Source organism: Pelodiscus sinensis, chromosome 1 (assembly GCF_049634645.1).
Source record: "Pelodiscus sinensis isolate JC-2024 chromosome 1, ASM4963464v1, whole genome shotgun sequence".
In the NCBI taxonomy this organism is placed as follows: domain Eukaryota; kingdom Metazoa; phylum Chordata; order Testudines; family Trionychidae; genus Pelodiscus; species Pelodiscus sinensis.
In genome coordinates this window covers 67704159-67731809 of record NC_134711.1, presented here as the reverse complement: position 1 = coordinate 67731809, position 27651 = coordinate 67704159, and the positions used below count along the sequence as shown (strand labels likewise).

General features: G+C 42.0%; 1 protein-coding gene across 1 annotated transcript; it reads left to right on the top strand.

The window, feature by feature from the left end:
* Positions 1–1263: 1263 nt before the first annotated feature.
* CCDC107 (coiled-coil domain containing 107) lies at positions 1264–19739 on the top strand. Its single transcript, XM_006121533.4, has 6 exons — positions 1264–1500; positions 7091–7296; positions 11703–11769; positions 15612–15702; positions 18241–18350; positions 18825–19739. The coding sequence occupies exons 1-6, from the start codon at positions 1341–1343 to the stop codon at positions 19118–19120; spliced, it is 930 nt and encodes a 309-aa protein (XP_006121595.2). The 5' UTR covers positions 1264–1340; the 3' UTR covers positions 19121–19739.
* Positions 19740–27651: the final 7912 nt, after the last annotated feature.

The following is a 27651-nucleotide window of genomic DNA, read 5'->3' as shown; positions in this document are numbered from 1 at the left end:
TGTGCCCGCTCCCCGACCTGTGCCCACACACACAGCGCTGACTGTGCCCGCTCCCCGTACCTGTGCCCACACACACAGCGCTGACTGTGCCCGCTCCCCGACCTGTGCCCACACACACAGTGCTGACTGTGCCCGCTCCCCGTACCTGTGCCCACACACACAGTGCTGACTGTGCCCCTCCCCGTACCTGTGCCCACACACACAGCGCTGACTGTGCCCCTCCCCGTACCTGTGCAAGCACACACAGCGCTGACTGCGCCCGTTCCTCGCACCTGTGCAAGCACACACACACCGCTGACTGTGCCCGCTCCCCGACCTGTGTCCACACACACAGCGCTGACTGCGCCCGCTGCCGGTACCTGTGCGCGCACACACGCACACACACACACACACCGCTCGCTCCCCGCACCTGTGCACACCCACACAGCGCTGACTGCGGCCCTTCACAATATTCATTTCCAGAAAGTAGATCCCCCGCTGCACTGGCAGTCTCCCAAACCGTTTCCGCTTCTTCTCCACTGTAGAGGCTCTACTCCTCCCCAGCAACATTTTCTATATCCTCTTCAACAAAAGTCATCTAGGAGCATTAATGTAACCCCCCTTCTGTCCCATCGGCATCTAGCTATAGCTCTCCGGCACCTAATTTCCTAGGACTCCTCTACTCCTCTCCCTGAGCAACCTTCTTCCCCCCAAAAAACTTCTGTAAATGCGGGTTTTCATCTTCCCCTATCTCAATCTAAAAGTCTCATGGGGAAAAGGCATTTGACACTACTAAATCGTGGGAATATTGTGAATGTGGCATATTTATAATGCTTTACTTTATATTTGTCGTTACATAGCGTGTTTATTATCATTGTACTAAAAGGATTGCGGTATTTCTGTGTGACCTGCATTGTAACCTGTCTGTGGCATTAAGCGGTCCCGTAAGGGTGTAGCAGCGATGGATTGGACTGTGCTTGCACTACGTCATGTTCCTGTGTTGTAGTTGTGTCGTGACTGTAGGGCACTAACTGGCTCTCACGGATGGTTTGGGGCTGTCTGGTTTGCAGTGGGAGCTGGGACCCCACGTCTCCATTATCCCATGACAGGGCGTGCGGAGTGTGAGGGTTAGTCTACGACTGCGCCGCTGTCTGCAGCTGGACGGATCCCGCCGCTAGCCGAGGAGAGGCTGGAGCCCGCACGGGGGCGATACCGAGAAGGGAGGAGGAGCCGCAGCACGACTGGGGCCGCCTCTCATCCCGGGCTGCTCCTCGGCAGGTCAGACCTTCCTCTCGCTGGGGCAGGACAGGGCGCGAGCTGCTGGGAGCGGGGCGCGAGGAAAGCCGGGCCGGGCCCCAGCCATGGCGGTCTCTGCGTTCCAGCAGGGCATGGTCTCAGTCGTGCTGCTGCTCTGCCTCCTCGTGGCGGTGCCCAGGCTGTTCGGGGGAGGAGGAGCAGGGAGGACCTTGCAGGGGGGCAAGGCTGCCCCCGGTCACTACGATCCCTCTCCGCATCCCACAGGTACAGACCGTCCCTGCACCCCTTCCCGCCGAGCGCTGCGACTTGCCCCCGGAGGAGCCGCCGTGCTATCCTCTCTTCTGTCCCGGCAGCAGGAGAGACGGGCGATGCAACCTGTTACGCGTCTGCTCCTCGCACTTGTCCACGCACCAGCACCCTGTTTCCCCACCACCAGCCCTCTGCACTGACCCCCTAGTTGCAGGAGGGGTGATGTGAGGAAGAGTAATAGGCTGTGAGTTCGCTTTTATGTTGCTACTCCTCCCTTGCGTGGGGATAAGCATGTGGGCAGGGATGTGAAAGGTTAATTAACTCCTAACGGGTGATGTTTACTGGTTCTGGTTAACCCGTGGGTGCTGGCGCAGCTCCCAGCCTGTTGTGGGTAGGTGTCTGCGCCAGCCCTGCCCTGGAGAGGGGCTGGGGAGTCTAGAGCAGTGTTTCTCAACGGTTTTTTTTGTTTTTTTGTTTTTTTATAAAGTGACCTTTAAAAAATTATAAGTACCCCCTAGTACCTACAGTTTTCAGACACAATTTTTTTTTCTATCATTGTAACACATTTGTTTAAACAACTTAATCGTAGCTGGGCGGGTGATGGAATTTTGGGTGTAAAAAGTACAAAAATAATAAAGCGCTGTAAAACTTAAAACAAAAATTGTTTTCTCCAATTTTCTGTTGTGTTGACGTACCCCTCAGACTTCTCTCGAGTACCCCTAAGGGTGACTCATACCTCTGGTTGAGAAACACTGATCTAGAGTAAGCCCTGTCTGAGGCAACCCAGGCGTGTTGCAGGCAGGGGTGTGGTGGCCCGGGTGCTTTGCAAGCGGGGGCTGGGCTGGGTTTCTGGAGTTGCCCCTGTCTGTGACAGGGTGCTCCAGTTGGGCTGTGGCAGGGGAGGGCACTCCAGCCTAACTGGGCTGGAGTGCCCCCCCCTTAATTGGTTAATCAGTTAAATTTCACATTTAATGGTTAACCAATTTAAACAGGATTTTACATCCCTATTTGTAGATGCAGTCTGTGACTCTGGTCCGTCACACACGCATGCATGCAAGTACATATGTACGTACATGTCAGGAGAGTATGTGGAAGGGAGGTGAAGCCTGTTGGGCCATGTCTACAAATAAAATTCTGTCTACCTAACTCATGGTGGCCTGCAGCCACCACAGTTATTAGATCATTCCAGAGTGTGTAGGTTTGGCTGATTGTGTTGGTGTTGTGTGTTCTTTTGTATCAATTTTATTGGCATTTTGTGGTACCTCCTGAAAGCACCCAGTACTTGATGTAAACAACTGATGCTGTGTTGACTTAATTACATTTACCTTGGTTGTTTGGGGAGGGGTGTTATTAAATTGATGTAAAGAGGCACTTACATCAGCCTCAGTCAAATTTAAGTGAAGACACTTCCACAGCTAGGTGGACTGAAGGCAGCATTTATCAACCCAGCTGTATAATATAGACTAGGTCTTAGCTCTTCCCTCCTACCTTACCTGTGAACACTTACCTGTGGCCAATACTGTACTTAAAATTGCTTTGTGAGCTTATGATATTTACTGTGCTACACATCAGAGGGTAGATTGAAGAGTCTTGTGACAATCAGCTGGGAGTGCATCAAACTCTCTAACTTTCTACACTCACCCAGTGTTCTGGTGCACAAAGTAAACATAACTGTTATTGCCCTGCATGAATACAAATTTTTACTCACATATGCGGATTAGGGATGTGAATGACTAATTGACTAGTTGCTTTCTCCCTCTTGCTGCCTCTATCAAAAAGAGGCTGCAGGGGCACTTCAAAGGGGCAACACTGCGTGGAGCCCGGGACCAGATCCTGGGCTCCACGTGGTGCTGCCTCTTTGAAACTCGCATGCAGCCTGGGGCCAGCTATGGAGTCCCAAACTGTCCCGGGCTGCAGGCAGCATTTCAAAGTGGCAGTGCCACATGGAGCCTGGGGTCTGTGGCTTTGAAATGTAGTGTACAGCCCAGGGCCAACTGGGGAGTCCCAACCTGGGTGGGGCTGCATGCGGTATTTCAAAGCAGCATCACCACATGGAGCGAGGGGTCAGCTGGGCTCCCTGCAGTGTTTCAAAGCGGCAGTGCTGCATAAAGCCCGGGGTCAGCTGGGGACTCCCCTGCTGACCCCAGGCTCCATGTGGTGCTGCCGTTTTGAAATGCTATAGGAAGCACAGGGCCAGTGCAGGACTGTCCAGGGGCTGTTTCTACACTTCAAAGAGATAAGGAGACACCTCTAGGTGGATGGCATTTGAATCTCTCCTGAGTGGCCACACAAGTGTACAGCTTAAGCAGCTCTCTCTATTTGGCTGTACTGTTTCCTCTCCCTCCTCCCCACACACACACTTTGTCTTATAGCGTGGGTTTTACAGGCCTCAGTCAGGACAGACAGTTTTGTGGAAGGTCTGGGGATGGGTTTGGAGGCAGCACAGTTGCACAGGAGGAGCTGCTGGAAAAGGGTGCTTATGTTTGTTTAAAACTAATAATCTTCATCAGTGCTGAGTTTCTGGCTGTTCACTAAAGGCAAATCCTTATCTGATCTAAATTTTATGGAACTGTGCTAATTTATACCGTCCAAGAATTTAGCACTCCGTTTCTAAAGGCAAGTGGTCCATTTTAATATTTGCAATTAATTAGATGAATTCAACTTGAGACAACCTTGTGATTTGAAAAGTTGAAGGCAGTTGTAAACCAGAGAGTGTTACGATTTCTGATGATTCACTGATGAATGCTTGGGCATAAAATGGGCAATTTACGAGGCTCTGTGCAATGTGTACATCTTTATGTGCAATTCAGAATGCCTTTACATTTAGGTTTAACCTATAGAATGATGCATGGAGGATAACCTTTTTAATCCTGGAGACTTGGTGTCTGCCTACTCTGTGCAGAGGTAGGGAATGGTGTTTAGCCTAAAGGAAACTTATGTGGGAACAATGTTCCCGCTAATCTTTTCCATCCACGTGTGTGTGTTTTTCATCCACATATGGAATAAATTTGTGTATGTGCACTGAGGCATGTGCAAATCTGCAGCACCAGTAGAAAAAAACGTCTTAACCGTGGGCACTCGGCTAATCAGCAGAGTGGCATTTGAATCTCTCCTGAGTGGCCACACAAATGTACAGCTTACAAGAAACACTGCTGGGAGAGGCTTTTTTTTAAAGCTGGAGCAATTAAATAAATCTAACAACTAATTATTTAATAAAAATACAAAAGAATACTACTTCATCTCTCATGGGTTCTCAGAGCCCAGTCTCTTAGCCTGAGTCTGAACATCTGCACTGCAGTTTTGTAGCCGCATGATGTGAAATCTGTGAGCTGGAGTCAGCTGACAGAGGCCAGCCAGTGATATTTTATTTCAGTGTAAACATACCCTGTATGCCCTTTCTGGGATGTGAGGAACTCTGGGATGGCAAATGATGGTGGTGACCATAAGAATCTGATCTTGCATATATGAGGCATATGCATACCAGGAGTGGATTCCATGTGGGCAATCACTTGAAGAACTTTCTCTTTTACTAGGTACCTATGAAAGCTTGAGAATCACACCTTTATTTTGGTTATCATCCATCAGGCCATTAAGAACTAAGGAAGAGAACTTTAGCTCATCAGCCCTAATAAGTAATATTGGGGTTTCTACTGAGTTACAAGAGATCCCTCCTGCATCTGAATATGTTGCATGCCCATTACTGGAGGAGACTTGGATGCAGGATAGATAAAAATTAATACTTTTTTGATGGATTTTTAACATTTACATTTCATTTTAAGAAACCTATTTAAAATCAAATTTGAGATTGACAATCTGTGTTAAGACCTAAACTACTTATAATCTATTAAAATCATTTAAATTAAAATAATATTCAGATAGTATTTGCTAACAAAGTTTAAAGAAGCTTCAGGGGGTAGCTGAGTTAGTCTGTACAGGATAAACTTAAAAAACAACAGATGGTCTGGTAGCACTTTATAGACTAACAAAACATGTAGATGGTATCATGAGCTTTAGTGGGCACAGCCCACTTCTTCAGATGACCGGAGTTTTGAGTTTAGGGTGCGCAGACCCAAAATAAATAGGGGAGATGCGGGGAGGGGGGAAGGAAAAAAAAAAGGAAGGGGGTGGGAAACAAGGAGCAGAGCGTATGGGAAAACCAAATAGGCAGAACTGGTAGTCTGTAAGCACCTAAAGAGTCAAACTGCCCAACTGTTGGAACTAGAGTTTGCTGAAATGCTAAAATACCTAGACTTCGGTACTCTCTTTTTCAGGTTTAGAGAGCAGAGCCTCCCAGCGGAGGGCTGGAATTTGGGAGCCATGCTGGGCAGCAGGGTCAGGAGCCCAGTGCATGGCAGCAGGGCTGGGAAGGCCCATAGGGCCATCAGCAGAGGGGGGAGGTCGGCCAGGAGGCCTGTGACCAGGCAGCAGAGGGGGAAAGTCGGCCAGGAGGGGCCTGTGGCAGGGGGGTCAGAAATTACCTACCCTAGTTTGGCAAAATCCCTGATCTGGGACCAGTCAGATCCTGAGGGTGCTGGCCCAGGGAGGTCCAACATGTAGGTGAATTATGTTCTTCATTATTCTCACTAGAGATCCTTGGCAATGTTGGCTTTCTGAAGGATATTAGAAGTTAGGAGGTGGCACTTTAGCTAAGAATGCATTTGTTACTTATTTCCGGGGCAGGAAATAGAATTGTAGTCAGAAATTTCATGTTGCTTTCATTTTAAGGGTATATATTTGTTAGCAACATCAAGGTTGCTAACGTTTCATTTGCCATTTTCTAGACCATATTAATATATGAGAGGCAGATTTTCATGCTTCAGTACTTTTCTTGCTTTCCTCCAGACTTCTTGTTGATTCGGTTGTCAATAGGACATCTTAATGAGACATATGGTAAGCCTTTTTAGAATTCAAGTTAAGTGTTTGGAAAATGTTTTCTGCATATGTATTATAATGTACTTTATTTTTTTCAGTAAATATTTAACTTTACTGAGGTATGGCACATACTCCTGCGCATATGTAAGAGCGGTTATAGTAACACTGAATTTACAGCTAAAACCCATATTTTACATATGCTAATCTGCTTATTATAGTCCAATGTTTTTTATTCAGAAAGCGAAATATTAAATTTTTGTTTTTGAAGTTAGATAATACTGAAAGTAAAGCTTTTTGTATGGGAAAATAAGTGAAAGTTTGATGCTAATACTAAAAGGCAGTTCCAGACTTCAGTAGGTTTGAGTTCAATGCCAGATTGCTCTTTGCATTTTGATTTTAATGTCAGTGTATTATTGATTATACTTAACTGCAGTTTGCAATTACTTTGCCAAGTTATTTCTGTTAGTAAAAATGAGATTGCCTGGTAATTTTTACGGTGTTTTTAGTAGCTTTGTAGACAAAGAGAAACTTACTTTGAGAATTTTTTAAAATATTATTTGCAATGCATATGGTAGATCTATTGTGATCTTGTATGTGGCTGTTCTGTAACTGGTTTAATTGACCCAATATTAAAGACATGATGAATCTAGGAGGACGAAAATCTCAGAACAGTCTTACTTGGAAATTAACTACAAGGCTAAACTTTTTTCTTTTGAAATCTTTCATTTTGCAGATGGCTCTGAGGGAGTTCAGCAGTCACATCAGAACTTCCTGAATTCAGAAAGTAAAGCATACCAAAGTTTTCAGCAGATGAGGAATGCAATTGAAAAGGACAGGAGGAGTGAGAGAACTAGAGGAAATGGCAAAGAATTAGCTTTTACTCTCATGCCTTTGTATGCTATTGGCGTGGGGGTGTTTGCAGCATACAAATTCCTAAAGGTAAATATTAAATATAACAACATTAACCATAGTAGTGTCAGAGGGTAAAGCCCAAATAGGTCATTTGTTCCTCCCCTGAGTCCATGCAGATTATTCTTTAAAATCCACTTAGTTTGGCTTTTGCTCAGTATGGTTTCAAAGATGAGCTGCAAAATAAAAGCTGTGCTGTTTACTGCTCTCTCTCTCTTCCCTCCTCTTCAGACTGATTTGGAGTGGAGTAGAAGGTGATTCTCACAGTCTGAGAGAATGGTTAAGTGGCACTGCAAAACATGCCAGAGGGGTGTGATTTTTAAAGTGCACTAACACGCTAGGTTTTCTACTGGAGGAATTCTGCACTACTGTTTGCACACAGAAACATGATTCCTGGCAGATTCTGGTTGCTTCCCCACAGAAAAAATGGTTTATTTGGAGAAGCAAAGAGAAATTGTACCAGTTTCACTCACATCTCCCCCTATTACTCCAGGTGCCAAAACAGATGTGCCCATGCTGCTAGGGAGGGGGAAGTGATTGTAGGGGAGAAAGGGGAGACCTGGGATGCCCTGGCTATTCAGGGATGTTAGTCCTGACTGGGCAAGGGAGGAGGAGGATGGAGATGGAGTTCTCCGCCCCTGCCTGGAGAAGCTAGGCCTAACTCAGATCAAACTCCAGAAATTTCCCTGACTTCAAGAGACTCTGCATGGGGGTTGGGTGATTGGGTGTTTGAGTGCAGTGGGTGATGTAAAGGGTTTTGCATGGTATTGGGAGGGAGTAAGATTTGATGGTGGCATTGGATGTGTGTTGGGAAAGAAAGATTCAGATGTATGGAGGTTGGTCAGTCAGTGGGAACAGCAGCACATATAGTGACCATTGCGTCCCCACTTCCTGTCTGCATCATTCTCCTCCATGAAGGGAAGGGTTAGTGTAGGGGGAGCTGTTCTCCCTCACTGAGCCCTCCGAACCCTCACCCTGCTAAGACTCACCCCCTATATCAGGAGCCCCCCTTCACCGCATCCAAGTTTCTCTGCTCCCAGAAACCCCCCATCCCATCAGGCCTCACCCATTGTATTGGAAACCCCCTACTCCTGGACCCCACATTGAGTCCCACTCACCTCACTGAGCCCCAGTATCTAGACACCTTCCCCTCTGCCCAGTTGACCTCTAACCATCTTCATCTGGACTCTTCTGCACCCAGATATCCCCAATAAGTCCCTATGCATCCAGATCTCCCTCTCTTCTGCCACCCCCTGTACCTCCCACAGAGTTGCCTGCACCTAAAAAATTCTGCGTTTCATTTGTCAAAATAACACAATATAATCATTTAAACGTTAAGTATGTCTGAAATAATTCAAATAAGAAAAGAGCAAAAGAGATACAGATTTTTTATGACAAATAATAAAATAATGTAAGAACAGCAATACTGGGTCAGACCAAAGGTCCATCTAGCCCAGCATCCTGTCTTCTGACAGTGGCCAATGCCGGCTGCCCAAGAGGGAGTGATCAGAACAGGGAATCTTCAGTAATCCCTCTCCTGTCTCCCATTCCCAGCCTCTGACAGGGAATTGTATGCCAAAAAATTTAAAATTTCACATATTTTATTTGTCGAATTAACGCAGTAGCAACAACATAATCATATAATTTTTAATTATTTGCTGACAAGTATTTTGATATAAATTACCAAAATAATTAAAAATAGAGTGTTTATATTGCTTTTGTGTTACTGTGTTTTTTGACAAATAGGCAAAATTTTGCAGAATTCAAAAATTTTTAAGCACAGAATTTTTAATTTTCAGTGCAGAATTCCTTCATCGGTACTAGGATTCTTAGGAGTGTTATTTTGACAGATGAAACCTGCAGAATTTTTTTGTTGCAGAATTTTGCCAGGGGTACTGTGGAGAGCCTTAAAAGCAAAGAAGAGTAGCTTGTTTGTTATGGGGAGAGGGATGCATGCAAAGGAGGATGATGTAGTCGAAGTAGTGAGCCATGAAAATTATTTTTGCAGCAAGATAAGTGGAGCAGACTGCATTTGTCAAAGCTGGAGAGGAGGAGATAGTGATCATTGAGACTCATGATGAGGGTCTGTGTTACAAAAGACTAACTGGGTGGCTGGAGAGAAAAGGTCTTACTGACGGTTGCTTATCCAATATTAAAAGCAATTTGCCTTTTAGCTGTCCTAAGTAATAGAACTTCCACTATTTTTTCTTGCAAGGGCAATCCCAGGGCCTTATCAAGAAAATTTTGCTAACATTCAGCATACATTTAAAAAAAAAAAAGTCTTAATGTATGTTATAATTCCCAGTGATGATGTTCCCTACCACCCCTTATGCTGGCATTCTTCAGCATCCTCAGTGTTTATATTCTTGACATACTTGGAAATTGTTATCACTTAGCTAAATATAAGGCTTTATTAACATACTGTAGTTGAGGCAGCTCACATACATTGATATGTTCACGAATGGAGCCTTAATTGTCTTGTATACTTAAGTGGTTTATAGCAGAGGAACCCAAATGCAGGTGACGCTCCAGCTGTGATTTAAAGGGCTCAGGGTTCCAGGCGCTGCTGCAGCACCAGCAATGGCGGCCAGACCCCCGGGCCCTTTTGAATCATTGGGCCCCAGGGCAACTGCTTCCCCCATCCTTCTGTCGGTGGGCCTGACCCATACCTCCCGCCAGTGGTCGGGGTCAGGACAGCTTTGCCACAAGTTGAATATGAGTCAACAGTGTGATGCTGTTGCAAAAAAAGCAAATATGATTCTAGGTTGTATCAACAGGTGTGTTGTAAGCAAAACTCGTGAAGTCATTCTGCCGCTCTACTCTGCACTAGTTAGGCCTCAGCTGGAGTACTGTGTCCAGTTCTGGGCGCCACATTTCAAGAAAGATGTGGAGAAATTGGAAAGGGTACAGAGAAGAGCGACAAGAATGATTAAAGGTCAAGAGAACATGACCTATGAAGCCAGGCTTCATGAACTGGGCTTGTTTAGTTTGGAAAAAAGAAGATTAAGGGGGGACATGATAGTGGTTTTCAAATATCTAAAAGGGTGTCACAAGGAGGAAGGAGAAAATTTGTTCCTCTTGGTTTCTGAGGACAGGACAAGGAGTAATGGGCTTAAAGTGCAGCAGGGGAGGTTTAGATTGGACATTAGGAAAAAATTCCTAATTGTCAGGGTGGTCAAATATTGGAATAAATTGCCAAGGGAGGTGGTGGAATCTCCCTCTCTGGAGATATTTAAGAACAGGTTGGATAGACATCTGTCAGGGATGGTGTAGACGGAGCTTGGTCCTGCCTTGAGGGCGGGGGGCTGGACTCGATGACATCTTGAGGTCCCTTCCAGTCCTATTATTCTATGATTCTATGAAGGAGCCAGCCCAACTCCCAGACAGTGGTGAGCAGGGGTAGTGCGGTCCTTCTTTTTCTGCTTCCCTTCCCTCCCTCTCCCTCCTCCCTCCTCCCCCCCCAGCATTAACTCTTGCACCATCTGGGCAGTGCGGTCACCTCACTGCCAGCCTTGGTGCTCTGGACAGTGCGGTCATGGGGCGTGGAGCAGGGTGGTTGGATATGGAGCAGGATATTGTGGGGGAGAGGGTGCAGGGGCAAGGCTACAACTGGCTATTTGTGGAGTTACAGCCTCTCCTAGCCTTCACTACTTAGCCATCCATGTAATTTCCCTACCTGATGTGGCCCTCAGACTGAAAAATTTGCCCACCCCAGTCTAGAGGTTACATTTCTAAAGGATTTTGCAGTGAAATGTAAATTGAAGGTGTTTATGTGTCTACTAAAACAAATTTCTCATAATAAATTTGAGAGACCAATTTGTGCACTTGCTTTATACCAGAATTTTCATGCATTGTTCATATGGTGACTTGAAAAATTCTGTAAACTGTTTTGACTAAAATGTGGCACCTAGTTTAAGATGGCACTGTAAATCAGTATTTTTTCTGTGTGCTTACATGAGGCAGAAGTCAAAATATTGTGCAGTGACGAACATATGTAGGATCTTGAATGTAGTTTTTATACAGTCTTTGTTATGCTTAGCTCGTTGTCTGGCAGCCTATACAAGACATTGTCTGATTCTGAAGTGGGTATTTCAAGTGCAATTATATGAAATAAAATTTTGTTTTATATAATGCGTCTGCTGAATGCAATAGGACGCTTGGTGTACTAAAAGAATCGGTGATTTGGATAAACGTTTCATGGACATTACACAAATTTTGTCACTTTTGGCACAGACCTCTGGACAGTTTCAGTGAGAGCTTTGCTGCATTTGACTTCACTTTGTTTAAGGAGTGGACGGGATCGAGTGTGAGTGAATGAATATCACAAATAACTGAAACTTAATACATTTAAAATTCTTATTTAAACACATATCTAAAACACATACTAAGCTATTTTGTAGGCTTATGTGTAACTTGACTTTTTTTTTTTTTTTTAGATGAAATCCCAAGAAGGAAGTCCTTCTAAGAAAGAGAAAAATACTGATGACAAGGCAAAAGAAACAGGCAAGGCATCAGTTCAGAATATGCAAAGTCATAAAGTATATAGTTTTCCTTCTGAAATTAAACTATGCATTTATTGATATGTTGCAGAACAAAACCCAGTCCTTTGGTTTGTTAAAATGCTTTGAAGAACATTAGCAAGACTGTTAAACTTAACGCATGCCCAAGCACCTAATTTTAGGAATAGAACAATGCTCAGTAGTGGCATACTTAGAAATGTGGGCGTAGAAGGGACTCAGCAGTTGTCTAGATCATCCACTGTGCTGAGGGAGAACCGACTATACTTACATCATTCCTGACAGGAGTTTGTCCGACCTGATCCTAAAAGCCTCCAGTGGGATTCCATGGCCTCCATTGGAAGCCTATTCCAGAGCTTACCTGTCTTTTCACTGAGAATGTTTTGCTTAATATTCAACCTAAAAAGTATGTTGCTTCAGATTAAACCAGGTTCTTGTACTGCTTTGAGTAGACATGGAGAACAATTCAGCACTATCTTCTTTATAAAAGCCCTTAGTATATTTGAAGACTAATGTCCCCCTCAGCTTTCTTTTCTCAAGACACATTGTGTTGATTACAGACTAATTCCTCAATGTCATTTTGAATTCTAATCCCAACCTTCAAAGTGTTTAGCTTTATATCATCTTCAGACTTTACAAGCATATTCTCCTTTTCATTCCAAGCCATTAGTGGAAACATTGAATAGTAATAGACCCCAGACTGACCCTTTTGCGACCCAAACTAGATTTGCCCTCCCAATTTGACAGTTAATTATTGATAATTGCTATTTGAGAACTGTCTTTCAACCCACTGTGCATCCACTCTACAATAATTTCCTCTAGACTACATTTCCCTAGTTTGCTTATGAGACTGTTATGTGGCTCCGTGTCAAAAGCTTTATTAACATCAAGATCTGTCACATGTAATGCTTTTTCCAAGAACTGGGCCAGTAAGCGTTTCAAAAAAGGGGCCTGTCATGATTTATTTTTGATGAATCCATCTGTGCTATTACATGAAACCCTGTTATCCTGTAGGTACCTACAACTTGATTTTTTTGTTTCCTGGAAAAATACTGGAATGAGTTATCACAGGCTGACTGGTCTCTAATCTTCTGAATCCTCTTTGTTCCCCTTTTTAAAGATATGTACTATATTTGCTGTTTCTGGCAGCTTACCCATCCTCCATGAATTTTTGAAGATAATTCCTAATGGTTCTGAGATTGCTATGTTTAGTTCCTTAAGTTTCCAGGGTAAACTTTGTCACCCCGCTATCTTGAGTGCATCTCATGTATCTAAATATTCCCTAACCCAGTGGTGGGCAACTTGTGACCTAAGGGCCACATGCAGCCCTTCAGGTTTCTATGTGCGGTCAATGAGATATTTTGTTTACCACCCATGCTCAGGGTTGCCAGATTCCACTATTTTTTTCCTACCAGTATTACTAAATTGACATGCGTAAATCAAGGGCGCATGAAGTGAGTGCATGCTGTTTGCACACAATATTGTCTGTGAGAGCTGCACGCTTCCTCTGCATCAAAAGCACTGCTATGGTTCAGTTAGCACAGCTTGCAAATTTTAGGTGTGCAAGCACAGTGAGCAAAACTAACCTCTCAGGAGAACATCTTGTTTACAACAATCTTGTGGTTCACTGAGATGGAAGGCCAGTCACTCACTAGCCTTGGTTGCCCATTGCTGCTCTAATCTGTTCTTCCCTTACTCTGTCTTTTGTGTTCCTTCCCTCTTTTTCTTAATGTTGTGTTAAGTATTTGGTCACAGTTAACCTTTTTATGGAAGACTGAAGCAAAACAGGCTTTCAGTGCCATAGCTTTCTTGATGTCAATTGTTGCTAGGGCTCTTCCTGCTAAACAGCGGTCCAATACTTTCCTTTCTCTTTCTCTTAATGTAATTCTAGAACCTCTGCATATTGCCTTTCATGTTTCTTACTAGGAGAAATACATTTTGTGCCTTAGGTGTTCTGATGTTTGTCTCTACATGCTTGTGCCATTGTTTTGTGTTCATCTTCAGCAGTTTGTCCATGTTTCCACATTTTTAGCATTCCTTCTGGATTTTTAGGTCATCAAGGAGCTATTTGTGATTCTTTGCTTTCAGTATGCTAAGGGCATGACTTTTGTTGATTGGTTAGCTTATTCTGTTTGGCAATAAGGATACAATATACATTTAGAATAACCTACAGTAACAGGACTTTTCTGGTAGATAAATGCAAAGTAATGCACACTGGAATACATAATTCCAGTTGTACATTAAAAAGTGGGATCTAAATTAGCTTTTACCACTTAAAAAGAGATCTTCGCATCTTTGTAGATAGTTATCTGAAAACTTCTGCTCAATGTGCAGCAGCAGTCAAAAAAAAGCTAACAATGTTAGGAACCCTTAGGAAAAGGATAGAAGAAAAGATAGTAAATGTCATAATGCCAATATATAAAGTAGTGGTATGTACATACCTTGCTGGGGTATGTAAGTTCTGGTCACTCCCTCTCCATGTCCAACTTCAGTGTATTTAAAAATCTTAACTGCTTTATAGAAAGGATATATTAGAATTGGAAAAAGTACAGAGAATGTCAGCAAAGATCAGGGGCATGATACAGAAGTAATGAGACTGGGACATCTCAATTTGGAAAAGAGACAATGAAGGAGGAATATAATAGAGGCCTTTAAAATCATGACTGGTGTGACAGTGAATAAGGAAGTGGTATTTATTCCTTCACATAACACTACAATCAGTAGTCATACAATGAAATTAATAGGCAGTAGGTTTAGAAGAAAAGGAAGCTCTTCTTCTAACGATGCACAGCCAACCTGTTCAACTCATTGCTAGGGAATGATGTGAAGGATAAAAGTATAGCTGGGTTCAAAACTAAAGTAGATAAGTTCAAGGAGGATAGGTACCTCAATGGTATAAACCAAGATGGTGAGGGGTGCAATCCTGTGATCTGGATGTCCCTGACTGTGAGAAGCTGGGAGTGGATAACAGGCTTAAATTACTCAATAATTGCTTTCTTCTATTTATTAACTCTGGCACTGACCACTGTCGAAAGACAAGATGCCAATGTAGATGGACCATGGGTCTGACCCCATATGGCCATTCTTATGGTCAGTTGAATACTCTCCAATAAAGTACTTTGGGGAGATGAGTGGAGTTGGTATTTCAGGTAGATTGCCACCTGCTTTTTTGAGTCACACTCTTGAGCAGAAGATCAGTATGAATTCTTGTCATTTTTAAAGTAGGTCAGACTGGGCATGTCCAACTTCAATGAATTTAAAAATCATAACAGCTTTACAGAAGAGATGTAGTAAAGTGTAATGGAGTAATTCACTGCCATTGCATATGAATAAAGGATCATTTTCCACGACACACTTTCTTGTGTCTTATTGAGCCTAGACTAAAAACTGAGTCATGTGGTTTCAGCAACAAGGGAGCCTGTAGTAGAGCTTATTAGTTACTATCAGGATGTCTTGTCTTTTTAGTCATGATTTTCCCTTTATAGCTTCTAGTTATATTGATTTTTATTTACTACCCTAAACAACTCTTGTGCCTTTGATAGTGTTTACATCCTTCAAATACTGGTAGCCTATTAGTGTGTCTTCCCCATCGTGCCTAGGACAATATTTGTGTGCATAGAGCTTTTTTCAATTACTTCTGAACTCCAGTTGTTCCTTTTTTTCATAAGGTAGTGTCAAGCGCTGAGCAATTTCTTATACAGTCACTCTAAAGTTTTACAGAGAAAGGGTTATTTTATATAATGATGTGTACCGAACAAAAACAATAATTGGCTTTTATTTGCTGCCATTTTGCAGTGTAGTATGTCTAATACACTGTTTCTCTTTTAGAGCATCAGCTTTTGGAACTGGAGCAGCATCTAGCACAAACAGAGAAAATTTTAAATTCTTTATTGACTCAGTTAGATCCACTGTCAAACTGGTGAGTAAGTCCAGGATAAGGAACACCGTTTATGCATTAAATAAAGTTACAGTAATGACTTCTAACTTGTAGGGAATTACAAACATCTCAGTAGATCATATTATTTTTGGAGGTAAGAGGTACAGAGAAACCTTTTTTGTAACGTAGCATTTGTATAATGCTGTACAGAGAGTAGGCGGCTCTGTAGATTTAAACTAGCATTCCTACAGACAGCTCCCTTATTGACATACACATGTAAGCAGCATAGTAACATGGGATGATAATACAGGCAGTCCCCGGGTTATGTGGATCCGACTTACGTCGGATTCCTACTTACAAACGGGGTGAGGGAACCCCGCAGTAGCTGCACCCCCCTCCCCCCAGCAGACCGCCGAGACGCGCCGCGGCGATTCCGCCACCCGCGTCCTCCGCGGCGAGAAAAGCCGCTCCGCGTCTCCCTGGTCTGCTGGGGGGGGGCCCCCAGCAGACCAGGGAAACGCGGAGCCAAGCCGCGGAGGACACGGGCGGTGGGACTGCGGCGTGTCTGGGCGGTCCCACCGCCCGCGTCCTCTGTGGCGAAAAAAGCTGCTCTGCGTCTCCCTGGTCTGCTGGGGGGGCTCCCCCAGCAGACCATGGAGACGCGGAGCAAAGCCGCGGAGGACGCAGGCGGCGGGACTGTGGCGCGTCTCGGCAGTCCCGCCGCCCGCGTCTCCCTGGTCTGCTGGGGGGGGCGCAGGTAGTGCCCCCCCCCCCCCCCCCCCCAGCAAACCAGGCTTTTCTCGCCGCGGAGGACGCGGGCGGCGGGACCGCCGAGACGCACCGCGGTCCCGCCGCCCGCGTCTTCCGCGGCGAGAAAAGCCACTCTGCGTCTCCCTGGTCTGCTGGACCAGGGAGACGCGGAGCAAAGGGCGCTGCCAGACCAACCCAGCAGCACTCCAGCTGCTCTGTGCCAGGCATGTCCGATTCAGCCGCTGCTGGTCAGTTTCAACAGCGGCTGAATCTGGACACCTGGGACAGAGTAGCTGGGGCGCTGCCGGGTTGGTCTCCGCAGCGCCGCACCTCGGCGCTGCGGGGACCAACCTGGCAGCACCCCAGCTGCTCTACCCCAGGTGTCCCCAAGTCAGCTGCTGCTGAAACTGATCAGCGGCTGATTCCAGGAAGCCCGGGGCAAAGCAGCTCTGCCTCGGGCTTCCTGTAGTCAGCCGCTGGTCAGTTTCAGCAGCGGCTGAATCGGGGACACCTGGGGTACAATATGCCCCAGTTCCGACTTACATACAAATTCAACTTAAGAACAAACCTACAGTCCCTATCTTGTACGTAACCCGGGGACTGCCTGTACTACAAAGTGGTATATTTCTGTCTTGTCACATTCAAAATAACTGTTTATAACAAGTTCACCAATTTGCTTTAATTCTTTAGAAACAGTACTATTATCTTAAATGTTCTAAGTAAAATCCCTAGTTTCTCAAATGATTTTTAATAAAGTTTGTCTTCAAAACTATAGGAAGCCCAATTGTAGAGAAACTGATCTTCATTGAAACTTAATACAGATTCTGAGGAAGGAGAAAGAAGTAGTTTTTAGCAAAATCTCTTCTAAATATAAAGTAAACTTAAATTACATTTGAAATTATTTGCAAGGGATTGGATAGTTTATGACTGATACATAATATGGAGTTTCTTACTTGCCCTCCTCCAGATCATGGGTAGTAACCAATAGTAATTACCATTTGATAGCTATCATATATGACCTTTTATGAAATTATCTTATTTGATTTAGATGGCTATGAATGTATATAAGGGATCATCATAATTTCTGATAGGTTGGTAGCCTCGGTAGAAAACTTCTTAGGGAATAACTAACATGAGCTACTTATACTTCTGTAAAAGTGCCTTCCCTGAAGTAGGGTTGAGGCACACTAATTGGGGGTCTTGTATAGTGGCAATGAAGAATATCTATCTTTATGTGAACTGAGTACTGTATGTTTGATACCTTTCTTGAGACCAGTTAAAACAAATGTATTATCTCAGTGCTGTTCTTGAACTTAATCACTTTCAACATATTACTAAATTTATCAGGTTCTGCATGTGTTTAAACTCCTTAGTAAATCAGAAAATTAAATGACAAACTTACAACTGGTTAATACTATAAAGGCAATCTCTTCAAAACAAAACCTCTTGATAAGACACTCTTTTATCCAAGCTGTAATGTTCCCCCTCTGAGATCTTATTTAGACAAGGTTGTCTAGAATAGCTTTCATTTCAATTTCTTCTTTCAGTGGGTACCACTTCAACTGTAACACTCATGATAAAAAATCAGTAATCAGCCAGTAGCTATTTTTCAGTTTTACTTTCTTCTCAATATTCAGAGAAATACAATGACTTGTTGTCAGACAGATTTTGTCACTCATCCAACCATAATAGTAGTAATTTACCTGAGAAAAGCAGTTCAGTGTGTTTTGGAGTCAAAATAATATTTTGGTGCAGTTTTGACAAGTATTCACTTCTAGCTATAGCTCAGATGAACCTTCAGCTGCTTATGTCTGCTTTTCTTCATTTCAGTGTTAATGCTTTGGCTTGTGAACAGAAAGATGAAATATTGACACAGCTCCAGTCCATTAGACAGCTGATGAAGGAAAGTGGATTGGATAAATCAGAAACAAAACTAAAAGGTACTTTTCTCAATGTTGTAGACCCTTATTACAGTAAAATCAGTGTTCTGCTTACTTAAGTTGTAAAATAATTTAATGATCAGTTCATACATGTTGGATGCAATACAGTTCTTATTTCAGACTACTGGATATTATCAGACAGTATTTTAAAATCTTATTTTTGTCATTAGTTGTATTCGATGTAAAAGTAGCAGCTCACATCTTATTTGAGATGTAGCTAGTTACAAACTGAGACATTGGATCTTTAGAGAGAACACATCTTAATTTTACCAGAATACAATTAGAACCAGAAGTCATCTGCTGCTTTGTTAGTGAGACTGAAATTATCTGAATGCATCATGAGCTTTCAGTCGGTCCTAATGCATTAGTCAGACTTTTTTGAGGAATTAGAACTGAAACATCTAAGAATACCTTTCGAAACTGAAAACCCTATCACTAATCTTAAATCTCCATTTTCTTTTTTTGTAAACTAAGATGTTAATCACACATGTAATGACAAACTTGAAGATCTCATTCAGTCACTTGACAAACACACTCAGGAAAAAACAGATGACAATGAAGATCACAGTATTAAAGATCTGCTGGAAGATACTGATGATGGTTGTTACAGAAAGGAAGAGCATGAACTGTGTGATGATGAATTCACTTGTAGTCAGCTGGTTGAGCCAAAGGTGATGAAAGTGCAAGAAATAACAAATAAAGAGACACTGGAATCAGAAGAGACTGAATTAAGGAGACGCAATAAATATGAATTGAATATTCATATATAAAATGTTCAAAATTAAATAATTGTTGCACATAGAATTGTATGCATTTTTTTAAAATGTTCTATCACTTGTATATTCTTTAAAAGTAGAGGTGAAATCCTGCCCCGTTCAAGTCAGTGGCAGTTCTGCAGTTGACTTCAGTGGGTGGCAGGCTTCATCTAGAATGTTTACACATATTTTCTATTTATTTTTCCTATAGAAAATATTTCTGTACTGCTTGTATATCATACACTGAAATTACACACGGTGCTTCATTAAAGCATCAAGATTTCTTAATGCAATATTTGATTTCATACCTAATTAAAACTAAGAGGAATTGATATAATTTGTAGTGATTATTTTAAATATAGAAATCCTAGAGTAATTGTCTTTCTGGAATTGCACATGCAAACTGAGGAAAGTAACTTCTGCATGTCGTTTTTTTAGATACTTAGAGGAACTCAAAATAATTCTGATTATATTTCTGTACCTTTACAAACCCTGTAGGCATACTGTCATACTCTCTTGAAAGAAAATCAAAATGAGCATTGTAGGGCTGTCCTTTAAATAATATCATTTTAATAACTCTTTATCTGTAGAACGTTATATTAAATGTAATTCTCTTGCATAATCAATTTAAAAATGTAAGTTCATTTATTTAGTCTTTATAAGGTACTACATTTGCAATAGTGTGGAAATTGTGGATTGCACAATATTAAGCTTCCTCCGCAGTTTTGTTTTAAATTATCTTTCTTTGCACAGTCCAGTTTTGCCTACATTTTGAGGTTTTCAGCATGCTTCCCCTCTCCCTCCACTGGTGCATTCAATAATCTTGGAGAGTTTTGGACAGGGCTGTAACCAGAATGGGACGAGTAGGGCAGCCTCCCTGGACACAAATCCAGGAGTGTGGGGAAGATCAGAGTGGAAAAATGGGAGGAAAATGGGGAGATTGCTCCTTGAATGGGCATGGTATTGTCACCCTTACTTCTGTACTGTTGTTGGTGGCAGTGTTTGCCTTCAGAACTGGGTGTTTGGAGAGTGGCAGCTGCGGGCCAGGGACCCAGTTCTGATGGCAGCGCCACCACCATCAGCATTGCAGAAGTTAAAGGTGGCAATATAATCTACCCCCTACTGCTTTTACTTTTTTCCCTTTTTTACTTCTGCCTCATCCTTCATGCTTTTGTGCCCTTCAGAGGCTACTCTGCTTGCCCCGCCTTGGTTACAGCACTATAGCTGCATCAAACTGTCCTATTTTTTTTAAAAGGCATAACATAATAATTGAATTTTATTCTGGCCGTTTTTTCTTAAGTCAACTACGGCTTTTTCCAAATTACAGATACTACTTTTCTATGACTTTTTCCATGTCTTGTCCATAGTTCAGCTGAAGGAAGATCATACTGCAATTCAGGTAGAGTTTTAATTATTTAATATGAATTGCCAGAACAAGTTCAGTTATTAATAGAAGCTCTAGAACTTAAATCTACACAATATAACCTTCAATATGTATACAAAGTAGATATAGGATAACTCTTTATCTACTAGTGAAGTGTAGCCATCTTAACAGTGCTAAGAAGAACAGACAGGACTGTCATCCAAGCTTATCCAGAGAACAGAAGGATGGGCTATCTGTCAAGAGCTAATTTATGGGATGTGGATCTGAACTTGAAGAAGATTTTAAGGAGTCTTTCATGAGGGAACAAATGATATTGCTAGATTCTCAGTGGAATGCATAAAGAGAGACTATACCAGGCTGGGCAAAACACTTAAAGAAGTGGAGGCTCAGGTGAACTTCAGTGGGATTCAGCTTTCTCCTAGAGGAGGAAAGCCAAGGTGAGACAAAATTATGATGTTCAACGTGTGATTCAGGCAGTGGTGCATAAAGAGGGTTTTGGGATGTTTGACCACTATGAGATATTCATGGATAGAGAACTGTTCTCATGGGATGGTCTCCATCTGAGTTGAGATGGAAATAGACTTCTGGGTTGGAAGTTGGCAAAACTGATTAAAAGTTTTAAAATAGGAACTCGGGGAAATTGTAGGAAGTTGTTCATGTAATGTTCATGCCTGATTCAAATGCTGACTGGGATAAAATCAAGAAAGAGAATACAGCAATGGGTAGGAGAATGAACATTAAGAGGAAAGATAATGTTGATATAACCTACCTGTTAGCTTCATCGGTATTGTCAGTAGAATGGCTGTACCCAATCCGGTGAGGAAGCCAAGCGAAGCCAAGCAAAAACAACTGAGGTGTTTATATACCAGTATAAGGAACCTGGGTAATAAAATGAAGGAACTAGAATTACTGGTTCAGGGAGTGAATGGGTATAACAGAAATATGATGTAATAGTAGTTGTGATTGGAGTACGAGTATTGAAGGGTAGGTGCTGTTCAAGAAAGACAGAAATAAACACAAAGGTGGTAGAGCAAAATATTTACAATGAGGTAGATAAAAATTAGACATGATTAAATGGACCAGATAGCCTGTTACGGGCCAAAATCACTTTTGGGAAGAAAGCTAACAGGTTTCCAAGGGCTAGTGGTTGGGGCATAATTCATAAAGCCAGGATCCAATTTGAATATGGATAGAAACCTCTTTAATGTTGGTAATAAATGCTACGGGGATTTATGTGATTATGGGAGACTAATTTCCCTGATATAGATTGGACGACAACTACAACTAGTAATAGGAGGACCCAGATTTTCCTGAGCATAATAGCTGGCAGATTTCTTCACCAAACAGTCACTGCACCAACAAAAGTTGATGCCATATTAAATTTGGTGTTGGTGAGCAGCGTGGACCTCCATAGCTGATTGTAGGGGACAACCTTAGGTCGAGGAATCATGAGCTAGTTCAGTTGAAACAAAAGGAAGAATAAACAGAGACATGCGTCTAGTTCCTTGATTTCAAAATGGCAAACTTAAAAAAATTAAGAGAACTGACTAGGGAAGATGACTAGACTGGAGAGCTTAAGGCTGTGAATATGTGATGAAGGTTTGGAATTACTTGTCACAATTGCAGAACCTAACTGAAGCCAACATCAAGCAAGGGGATAACATTCGTAGGGAAGGGTTACAGACCAAGCTGAATGAGTAAGCATTTCAAAGAGGTTATTAAGAAAAAGGAGAACGCCTACAAGGAATAGAAGATTTGGTTAGATCAGTAAGGAAAGATGCTGCTTGGAGGTCAGATGGTGTAGGGGAAAAGTGAGAGTTGCCAAAAGCCAAGTAGAGTTGGACCTTGTGAAAAGGATTAAAAGTAAAAGGTTCTATAGCCTTATAAGTAAAAAGAAACCAAGGAAAGAAGTTGGACTGCTGAGCACTGAGGTTAAGGTGGAAATTAAAGATAACCTAGGTATGGCACAACACTTAAACTGAGGCAAAGTGTTTTTAGTAAGGGATAATGAGATGCTTAGTGATGGATCTTGTCTTCACTCTGCGGCAGATCGACACTGCTGCAGTCTTCTGGAGTTTGATTTAGTGAGTCTGGTTAAGGCTCAAACTCAGAGAGCACCCTTCCCCCCGCCCCCCAAAGATCTGATACTCCTGCTCTTGCGAGGAGTAAGGGAAGCTGATGGGAGTATTTGCTTCTGTTGGCCTCCCACTGTGGGGATGCCACCAAGCTTGGCTTAAGGTAAGTCAAGTTTAGCTATGTATTATATGCAGCTGGAGTTACATACCTTAAGCCAAGCTGCTGGGTGTACTGTAGACTTGGCCAGGGTGCCTAGTGGTAATGAGGTTATGGAAGTAGAAATTACCATATCTGAGGTGGAAGTGAAGCTCAAACATCTTAATGGGATTTAATCAGGGAGCCTGGATAATCTCCATCCAAGAATATATTTAAAGGATCTGACAAATGAAATTACAAGCCCAATAGGAAGGATTTGTAATGAATATGTGAATTCTGGAGTTGTGCCCTGTCATAAATAATTGCTGCTAAGGAAAGTCTGACTTAACTGAAAAGAGTGAGGAAAGGGTTAAGCAACTGGAGAGTCACCTGAGGGAGCGGGCTTGGACATTCAGCCAACGAAATGCAGATAGAAAATACAGGACTATGTAGCACTTTAAAGACTAACAAAATGCAGATAGGAATTTCAAACCAAGAGAAGGTTTTTTCTTTGAGATCAGAGCAGTTTTTTCCAGGTATGGAGAGAGATGGGCTTTTCCAGCAATGGACTTCTTGAAATGTGTAAGTAGGGAAAAGTTTAAATAGTTTGTTTTCCTTGTTTGGAGGTTTGGAAATCATGTCTGAACTGGTTAATTGTTTTTCTCTTTGGCTATGTCTACACTACATGCGTCTTGTGCAAGAAGCCTTTTGCGCAAGAGTTTTTGCTCAAAAACTTCTTGCGCAAGAGCACGTCCACACCTCAAAGCACATCGCAAAGCAACATGCTTTTGCGCAAGAGAGCGTCCGCACTGCATGGATGCTCTTGCGCAAGAAAGCTCTGATGGCCATTTTTTGGATTGGGGTTTCTTGCACAAGAACTCTTTTGGAGAGTCCACACTTGCCTTCTTGCGCAATAGCTATAGCGCTAAAAGCAGTTATGCCTCAGAAAAGGAGGTTTACCTACGACGGGAAAAGCCCTCTGTTTTGCCGCTTAACTGCCCATTTAATTGCGCAAGAGCTCATTTGAGGTGTGGACGCTGTATAGGTTTTTGCGCAAAACCAGCTGTTTTTGTGCAAAAACCTTGTAGTGTAGATGGAGCCTTTTTAACTAAGGATTATAACTCTGGGATTTCCCTTGAGTCTATTTCATTCCATGGCTTTTTAACACCCAGTCATACACTATGCTTGCAACAGTAGTTTTGTTTTAATAATAAAAGTGTTTTCCTTTTTGTTTTGATTAACCGGTATTGGTTGATTGTTATCTTTAAGCCTGCATGCCTAAATCGTCCAGGAGGAGCAGAACCCATTGAGTGATCTGGAAAACTACAGGCACACTAGTTTGACCTCAATTATATGCAAGGTCTTAGAACAAATTTTGAAAGAGAAAGTAATTAAGGACCCAGAGGTAAAGGATAATTGGGATTGAATACAAGATGGCTATTAAAAGGTAGATTGTGCCAGACCAACATGATGTCATTCTTTACGATAATGTTGTTGTGTTTTTTGTTTTTTGTTTGTTTTTTTTTATGACAAAGAAAATGCAGTAAGTCACATCTACTTGGATTTTGGTAAGGCATTTCATACAGTTCGACGTGGGAAAATATTAAATTACAAAAGATGGAGATTACTATGAGAATTGAAAGTTGGGTGAGGAAGAGACTAAAGGGGTGAGGGCTACAAAAACAATCCAAAATAAAAGAAAAATGCAAAATCATCCTCCTGATGGCAATTGCTAGTTGTTGGTTTTCTAATTTACATAAATCCTCAGGACATAAAAAGTAGAATAAAGAACTTAATTTGATGTCATACAGTTTGAGGAAAGTAAACAAGGCAAGAAGCAAATGAACTTGACTAAATAATTATGAATTCCATATGGCAAACTCATTTGATAAGAATAAAGGAAATATATACAGATAAAATATTCAGCCTAGTAAATAACAGCTTTTAAAGCAACAAATATTCAGTTAACAAATGCAGCTTCAAAAGTTAATGTCTGACCATTAATGTGAAGGCTAAAGTGCTCTAATTCTGTTCTAATTTACCTTTCTGAAAATGTTATGAGTAGGTTTGGTGACAGTGCCAGGAAAAAATAGGATTAACAATTATTTCAGTGATATTTTGGGGATGATGTAATCCATATGTTAAGATTATTAGAAGTAACCTTTCTGAAAGTGTTTAACTCAGATATCACTTGCTTTGGACTGAGTTTTGGAATATGAAATTTTTGTTCAGGTCTGACTTTTTATCACATTTTTTTTTAAATTGCAAGATACTCTCTGAAAGCCAGTGTGGCTTCCGTTCTGGGTATGGTTCCTCAGACATGATTTGCATTCATGAATTCAGGAGAACACTGACAAAGACTATGTATAGTTTTTGTCTATCTTACTAATGCCTCTGATTTTGAAATCAATATGGCCCATGGAGAGTCCTCTGTAAATTTGGTTGCTCTGATAAGTTTGGGAATATTCTTTAATCTTTTCAAGCAGAATAGAGGTTCATTTCCTTGATCATGTCTGCTTCTGAAGTCCCTTTATTGTCACTAGTGGAGTAAAACAAGGCTGAATAGTTTTCATTATTTCGCATCAAATTTGCAATAGTTCTAAAAGATGCATTCAGAGATATGCTTTGGCATTTATATTCAGTATTATATGTCGGATGGTGGTGTAGTAAATCTACGCTGTAGGAGAAGACAAAAGTTATAAAAACAATGATTCATTAATTATTTTCAATTCATGATTGTATTTTATTGACTTACACAGTCAGGGATATTCACCTTGACATTGCTCACAGACTGCTTTTCACATGCACCAAAATGTTTTGGCTCAATGATCAATCTAAAGAAGACAGAGGACCTGGTACATCCTCAGTCAGGTAGTACTGCTACTCTAGTTTTGTCCATCAACAGTGCACCACTCAGAGTCATGACAGATTGTGCTAGGCATTGTCATTTCATGAAATGCGTGGTTTAGTGACAACATTACACAGCACATTGGTGTAGCCAGTCATGCCTTAGGACAACTTCACTGTCAGCTCTGGGACAAATGTGCTGTCACACTACAAATAAACATGTTTACTGCAGTGTCATCAGCATCATGCTTCTGGACAGCTGCTCTACAGGGGCTACTTATCAATGCTTAGACTGGTTCCAGTACAATTTCTGTGATAAATAATGAGAATTAAATGATACTTGATTCCAAACACCAAGGTCCTCAAGTGCTGCAACATTCCAGACACTGAAGCTTCCATAATGAAAGTACAGCTCAGATGGTGTGATCATTCAGTCTGTATATCTGACAATAGAATACCCAAGACTGTCTTCTATGAGAATTGCAGAGTGGAACTAGTTGTAGGTGTAGACCAAGGAAACATTGCAGAGTCTCACAACTGACCTCCAGTCTTGCAAAGCTGATGTCAACGCTTAGGTGTCCGAGACCATGACAAGATCCAATAGTGGCAGCAATGCCATCTCTCAGTGAAAGACTGACAGTTTGTGGATTTCTGCAATCAATGAGATCTGTGCACGTCATAAAATTAAAAGCAGTGCATACTTATCTGCAATTAAATTTGTTTTTATGTGTGGTCACTTGTGGAGGGGCTAAAGGTCTGAAAAACAAACAAGAAAACCATGCATTTTATAGACACTGTTCTCGGATGCATTAATACCTTGCAGCACAATTTTTCCTTGTGTTCTCATAGTCCGTGGTGGGAGTTGTCAAAAGCAGCCACGAGTATCTACAATTATGCAATATAATTTTACAAAGTGGATAGATTGACCTTTTATCCTTCCAGTATAATATGAAAAGAGGCACATTGGTTTGAATATTTCTGTGTATCAGAACTAAAAGTAAGCAGTAATTGAACATAAACCATTCCAAATCAGTAGTACTGTTTTTACTTTTCCCTGAAGTAATTGACTTAAAAGATTCCCATAATCCATAATAAGATAAAGTTATACAGGTTGGACCTCCCTAGTCTGGTACCCCGAGGAACTGACTGGTTCTGGATAAGGGATTTTGCTGGACCAGGGAAGGTAATGTCTGGTCCTCCTCTGCCAACCTCACCACCTGCCTTGCTGCCCCACTGGGCTTCCCGGCTTCCCTTCACACATGCCCTGCCCCAGAGTACAGCTGAGCTGCACTCTAGGCTTCATGGCTTCCTCCCCCCCTCCCCCCCCCCCAGCAGCATGGCAGATATAAATTAGAAAAGCTCTGAAACAGCCTTCCATTTTCAGGTAAGAGTTGAACCTCCTAGTCTGGCACCCTCAGGACCTGATCGATGCCGAACCAGAGAATTTGCCTAGCAACATTACCAACACTTCCACTTCTTACTGGGCTCTTAGACATTTAGAGGTAAATTAGAACTTAATAACAGCACAGAACACTGAGACGCAGGACTGATGGCTGTAAACAAACTATATGGAACTGTGTAAAACTTGGCCACAGCCATAAGTGGACATCCAGCTAACTAAAATTGTGCCTGACCACGGGATGTTGCCAGACTAGAAAGGAATAACATGTAACGGGTATGTCTACATTGCACAGCTATTTCAGGATACCTCTGCTATCCCGAAATAGCAACCCTGCAGCTACACAAGCCGCCTGTTATTTCAAAATATTTTTCAAAATAACAGGCGCACTATTTCAGCATCCCGGTAACCCTCGTTCCATGTAAAACCAAAGTAATTTTAAAGCAGCAATTTGTGTACCAATGTTTTATTAAACTGGGGTCTCTGTTTTCCACTTGTAATGTCTTTGATCTGTTTAGTACTAATTTTCTATAACACCCTTCTGGCCTGTCATGTGTTTTTAATAAATCCATATACCAATTCTTTTTCTGATGGAATAAGTATCCAGTAGATAAGTGGCCTAAACAGATGTTTCATCAGTCATTGAAAAATGAAAGAGGGTAAATAGGGTGATCAATCACAAAATAACTTTTGTGATTTAAGCAG

What these genes read in the sequence shown, in the direction of transcription:
- CCDC107 (XM_006121533.4), top strand. Translation starts at nt 1,341, where the DNA reads ATGGCGGTCTCTGCGTTCCAGCAGGGCATGGTCTCAGTCGTGCTGCTG. An exon ending in TCCCTCTCCGCATCCCACAG is followed by an intron (nt 1,501 to 7,090) that starts GTACAGACCGTC and finishes TTCATTTTGCAG; the next exon opens with ATGGCTCTGAGGGAGTTCAG. An exon ending in CAGCATACAAATTCCTAAAG is followed by an intron (nt 7,297 to 11,702) that starts GTAAATATTAAA and finishes TTTTTTTTTTAG; the next exon opens with ATGAAATCCCAAGAAGGAAG.